This window comes from Pteropus vampyrus, unplaced genomic scaffold (assembly GCF_000151845.1).
Source record: "Pteropus vampyrus isolate Shadow unplaced genomic scaffold, Pvam_2.0 Scaffold149, whole genome shotgun sequence".
Classification (NCBI taxonomy): Eukaryota; Metazoa; Chordata; class Mammalia; order Chiroptera; family Pteropodidae; genus Pteropus; species Pteropus vampyrus.
In genome coordinates, this window is record NW_011888930.1 from 1,393,394 (window position 1) to 1,399,562 (window position 6,169).

The 6,169-nt window shown below is 38.1% G+C and overlaps 1 protein-coding gene across 5 annotated transcripts in view; it reads left to right on the top strand.

Moving 5' to 3' along the window:
• Positions 1-6,169, top strand: part of OXR1 (oxidation resistance 1) — a 405,984-nt gene that overhangs the window by 210,650 nt on the left and 189,165 nt on the right. For 3 of the 5 annotated variants that reach the window (XM_011369443.2, XM_011369444.2, XM_023536150.1), the window contains one exon: positions 1,031-1,227. The exons of the other annotated variants lie outside the window; for them this stretch is intronic. In XM_011369443.2, coding sequence (XP_011367745.1) covers positions 1,031-1,227 — 197 coding nt within the window. The remainder of the gene's footprint in view (positions 1-1,030; positions 1,228-6,169) is intronic. 5 annotated transcript variants of the gene reach the window in all.

A 6,169-nucleotide genomic window follows, 5' to 3' on the forward strand; every position in this document is an offset into this window, starting at 1 on the left:
GGTTCTTCTGATCGGAAGCTTCCCAAAGGGGCCACGTTGAAGCCGAGTCTAGAATTGTGAGCAGCCCTGACAATGGAGCAGAAGATGGAAGCTAACGTACTTTATTTTCAGAAAATAGAAACAAACCTGGAGGTGTGAAGATATATCGAACTTTTAGAAAATTGCAAATATTCAAATATAATTATCATAATTGATAAAGAAAACTGACAACCTGTTTTCTATAAGGAATGAAGATTTGAAAAAAAATGACACTGAATGTCAGCCTCCAGAAGTACCAAGGGCAAGGAGTAAGCTGGGCTTAGGGTTCAGTTACGTGACGAATATCAAGTTGTGTAGCTTGAAATATTTGAATTTAGCTCATATCATTTACCGGTGACTTTTACATCAAGAGAAACATTCTCATGCATGAGTGGTGAAAATATTTTATGGATAGCTTTTTGCTTTCCAAGTTAGGCCCAATGTCAGTTCTTTAAAATGTAGAAGTGAGCATTATCTTTTATTGTCATTGAGAGTGTCTGGAGAAACAGTGTGACTTCTGTAATTTTTATAGCTAAGATGCTCTTAAAGATTAAACAGCAAAGCGCTGGCAGCTTCTAGTTATCCAGATAATCATTTCGTTATCCTTTTTTCTGGGATGCAATTATTTATTTCTAACTAGTGTGTGACTATAGCATCAAAAATTATTACTTTCAGAGCCAAAAGCAATTACCAAATGCATTATCTTTGACACTACATTTTAGTTTGCTATTAGAAAAATAGAAGTTCTTTATCACCTTACATTTTAGTATATTTTAGTGAAGCTTTTCAAAATGATAAGGCAGAAGAAGATTTTTTTTTCCTCACATACTTTCAAAAATATTTGAAGAATTTAAAATCATGTAGGGAAGGTCTTTAATTTCTGAATAAACCTTGTTCTATTTCAGGGACAAATATATAACTCAATTGTTGAAAAAAAATTATGATGAAGATAAATGTGAAACAAGAACATCTCTTGAGTAGTAATCATAGCTGTGGTATTCTTTACCTATAGGTTGAAGAAAAAGTCCCAGTCGGTGGATATTACTGCCCCAGGGTTTAACCCTTTGGCCGGTGCAGGAAAGCAAATGCCACAAGCCAGTAAGCCCCCTGCACCCAAGATGCCTGTCTTTGAAGAAGAACAGAACAACACAGCAAATACCCAGAAACATCCTTCCCGAAAGAGTGAACTGAAGAGGTTCTACACCATTGGTGAGCACTAGACGTTTGATGCAAGTGGATAGGGGAAGTCTGTCTATGTGTGGGTCTGCAGTTAAATGCTCCATTATTTATATAATGTGCATATCTTTCTGATGGTTTATGTGGACATTTTCTTATGTGGTCTGAACATGGAGATGGAAAAATACTGACAACCTTCATTTAGCAAAGAGAGCAAGCTTGAGGACCTTCTGTATCTTGGCCTAAGGGGAGTAAATTCCACATATACGATATTCCAGTTTTTAAGCTTACGTGCCACTGTTTTCATTTCTGCTATTTTTCAGCCAGCGCCATTTTTGTTTTTTTTTGTTTTTGTTTTTGTTCTTTTCTTTTTCCCTCCAGGCTATCAAGTCTCTGACCCTGTTCTGTCAGGCTGTTAAGACAGTGGTTGATGTCAGCCTGTAACTAACAAAGCCACTAAGAAAATAAATAGAAAATTATTACATTCGGAGGGAGGACAAATTACATTGCAGATGTGTTTTGGGCTTGCACGTTACTTCACTCGGGAGAGATCGAATCACATCCAGAACCTGTCGTGTGAAAGAGTGGGGGGCTGGGGAGGGGGTCCTGCGAGTTGATGTCCCTTTTTGCTCTAGGTAGAATAATATCCTGTAACCTTGAACTTTAGCAATTAATTGGAGTGTTGTAGGTAATCCATCTAAATGAGTTGAATTTCCAACTTTTATGTACTAAGTTTTGTCATCATGTCTTTGGCCTTGCTTTTTAACTAACAAAAACAGTTTTACGTGTGTTAGGTCTATTTGAGACAAAAGTTGCTTAACATATGTATGGTAAAGGATGAAGCATGTGTTGGGGACGGGGGCGGGCAAATCAACCTGGGAAGAGGATAGATGTTTTGTCCTTGCATATTATTCCATTTTAGAGAGATTTGGTCATATCCACAAGCCTTAATAGTAGATACTGTGGCTTAATGAATTTACCAAAGTTATATTAAATAGGTCATGTTTTATTTGGTGTCTACCACCTTCACAACCCTATATAGGATGCTTGAAATTTTTTTTCCCAGATATTTTAGTGTCCCTATCAAGAAATGATAATCAGGTGATCAGATTTCTAATTCTGATTCCCACACTGTTTTCCTTTGTGACTTTGTCAAGTTATATTTTTATGTCTCTGGGTTACATTACTTCACTTCAAGTTTGAAGAGATGCCTCTGTGTAGGTCTGGTAGTATTTCAGGATTTGTCTACTAAAACCGGATTTAAAACGGGTCCACCATTTTTGTATCCCTCTTCTTCTATCTACTCTCAGGCTTCCTCTGTCCAGATTAAGATGTTCAAGTCTTATTTTTTAACAGGCAACAAACGTGGTGTCTTAAGGATGTCAGTAGTCAACGAGCAAGAATTGATATAAGACGTACAGACATTCTTAAAACTTAGGATAGCAGAGTTCGAAAAATCAATCAACTAGAAAAACCCATAAAGTTTATATAGCTGTCTCCCAATTTTTCAATGTCCTCTCCTTCCATCCTTCAACAATCCCACCACCTTCTGTTACTTTTCTGATTTATTAACTGGCTAGGAAGACTCAGTATTTTTCCCTTCAGAAAATAGTTTACTGTACGAACTCAGTATTCTCTAAAAATGAGAAAATGAGGGAGAAAGACTGACGAGCTTGGCCATGGGAAATAGAGAGCTGTGCCTAGAAAATAGAAATCTGCATGGTGAGTTTGGATTGCAGAAAGATGAATTCCAAGTCATTTTAATAGCTCTACCATTAGGGAATTTTAAATTATTGGTTTTGAAACAATATGACTATAGTCAGTGTCCGTGGTGGGTCCACTATGTTAAAATTGACATCTGAATTGTGGACTTAGCTGTGTTTTTGTAACCCTGCTACTAAATTGGACTTGGAAACATTATTTTCAAGGCTGAAATATTTGTAACCATGTAAATTGCCTGTATTGAAAGATCACAAAACAAACTCACTTCAGTATACCTTAGTGAAAGTATTGGTAATGAACAACAACAATTAATTGAACCTTAGAGAAATGAAAGAAGGAGCCATGAGCCAGAGATAGCAGACTCGATAAATGAAATTAACCTTTCCTTGTGATTATATTTTAGAGTCAACCTTCTTTGTCACTCAGGATACCATCCCCCTCCGCACACAGGTGAACCAGAAGAGTTTCTATAGATAATATAGTGGGGTTTCTATAGATAATATAGTGATATTTTTACTGCAACTCCCAGGTGATATTTTAGTGTCCCTATTGAATGTCCCTAAGAAAACCATGCCAACTGGCCCATCCACCAGCCAGTATGCCCTTTCATTGAAAGTTATCTTTCAATGTCTCAATTTATAGTTCACACAACTGAAAAATCCTGAGAGCCCTCTTGTGGCTCACTGGAGTATTACATTTAAATTTAGCAACAAAGTGCAGTACTGTATTCAAGTAAAATACTGTATTTAAATTCAAGCAATGATTCTGGGGGTTAAAGAATTTTAAAATAACTAGACAATTTTGCAATTAATTTAAATGTCCCTTAGTGGCTCTGAGTGGCCACAGTAGCTTCTCTAGAATTTTTTTTTAATCTCACAGCTTTTATTCTTCATGAACCTCTGTACAGGATCTACTTCCTGTGAGAGAACTCTAGGAAAGAGAAATTATAGCCTCCTTGTACAGACAAATGATTCAAGTCTTTAATTATTTTTCATAACAGAAACATTAAATCTAATATAGCAGCAAACAACAACAACAACAACAAAAAAACACAGCCTATAAAGTCATTACTTTTTATGATAGAATAACCTGTCTTACAAGAGTATAATAAAATTTCATTGATTTGGAATAAGTAGGGGAAAAGGTATTCTCTATTGATGCGAAATATATAAACCTTCAGATAAATTAAAAGGAAAGTAATCACTATATCACGACTATGGCAAAAGGAAGAGCTTTTTCTATTCTGCTTCTGTCACTGATTATATAACTTTGCAAGTCATTTATCTTCATTTGACCTTAATTTTCTCATCTGTACAGTGAAAGATTTAGACCAAAACAATATCTTTCTGAGTGTTTTTTTCTCTTCCTCTCTTATGATCACAACTGACCATATGAAGTACTGTTTAAGTTTTTGATTGCTGTGAAACAAAGTACCACAAACTTAGCTGTTTTAAACAACCCCCGTTTATCAGCTGCCATTTCTTAAGTCAGGTTCTGCCTGTCTGTGTTCTCTGCTCAGGGTACCACAAGGCTAAAATCAAGGTGTCAGAGGGGCTGAGTTCCCGTCTAGAGGATCAACTACGGAAAGACATTCTTCCAAGCTCTTCCTTCTTGTTGGCAGAATTCAGTTCCTTGCAGTTGTAGAACTGAGGTCTACATTTCCCTGCTGTTTGTCAGCTGGAGCCCATTCTCAGTTTTTAGAGGCTCCTGTTTTTCCTAGTCACATGAACCCCTCCATCTTCAAGTCAGTAACTGTGGGGCAGATCCTCCTCATTTAAATCTCTGACTTGCTCTTGGGGGGCCAGCCAAGAAAGCTCTCTGCTTTTAAAGGCTCGTGTACTTAGGTCAGGCCTGCCCAGATGGTCTCCGTGTCTTAAAGTCAGCATAGCCTACTCATGGGAGTAATGTCCATTCACGTTCCTGGGGATTGTGCAGGTGTGTACATCGGAGGGGGCAGTGCAAGAACCTTGGGACCACCTCAGTATTTTGGCCAATGCATTTTATACCACTTCCCCAGAGTATACACACTCAAATAAAGCTTCCTTAAAATATTTTCCTTAATACCTATTCTGATCATTTTTTTTTTCATCCTATTTTATATTTTAACTGCAGTGTCAACTCACTAAATTGATTGCATAGTCCATTAATGAGTTGGAACCTGCAATTTTAAAAATCACTGCACTGGGTAGCAGAAGTCCTTCAGATACTTAAAATTCTACTATTTTTTTTTAAAAAAAAAAGGGTAAATAAAAACAAAAAAAAAAAAAAATAAAATAAGGGAACAACCCCAAAGAAGAAAAAAAACCAAAAAAAAAAAGAATTTTTTACTACTCCAATTTTTGTCCGTGCTGGATAAAACTACTAGAGTTTGACAGTGGATATAAAGAAACTGTCAAAACCTTCATCTCAACATAAAGATAAAAAAATGAATCTAAATAGTAGACTCGGATATTCATAATACTCTTTAGTTGCTATCTTTAAATCAGAGAAGCCCATGTAAGGACTTCTGAAAGGAATGTAAATTCGGCACAGAGGCAGCGAAGAAGCCTGTGCACACAGGATCCAAAAAGGTCCCCTGGCTCCCTCAGGTAGCCTCGTACAAAGTCATGTAACAAGTGTTCCTTGCTTCAGAATCCAGAGCTAGAGTTTACTTGTCTCTATATAGCTGCTATGACTCTTAATATAAGGTGCTGACGTCTTTCCATTCTGAGGATTTCCCTGGGCAGTTAGGAAGTGGGATAGCTCTTAAATGGTTGTCCCCACAATGAGTCATTCAGTGCAACACAAAATGCTGGTTCGTCCCCTATCAGACGCTGTGGTGTGAAGGCCTCACGGGACATCCTGTTCGGAACAGAAAGAAAAGTGAAACGGAGAACCTGCTTTCGAGGCGGTCATCATACAGAGGTGGGGAGTAGAGGTAGTGCCTTGTTAAAATGGGCACGCTGGCGAGCAGAAGTCAAGACAGATGCCCTGAATGCTACGGCGGGGATGAGTGGGGCACAGCCAAGGTCAGGGCGGGCCCACTCAAAGTGCTGCAGAATCCAAAAAGATGGAGAAATTGCCTCAAAACATAAAGACGCTTGGAGGCTCTTTACTGGCTCTGTAGATCCAGCCGCCTTTCACCACCATCCATCCTCCTTGCTTTCAAGCTCCCTGGGCATCTGGCACTTACCTGTCCCTTTTATCTTCTCACGTTACCATCTCTGTATCCAAGTCTCAGTCACTATGCATAGGGAACGAAGCCGATGCTGTT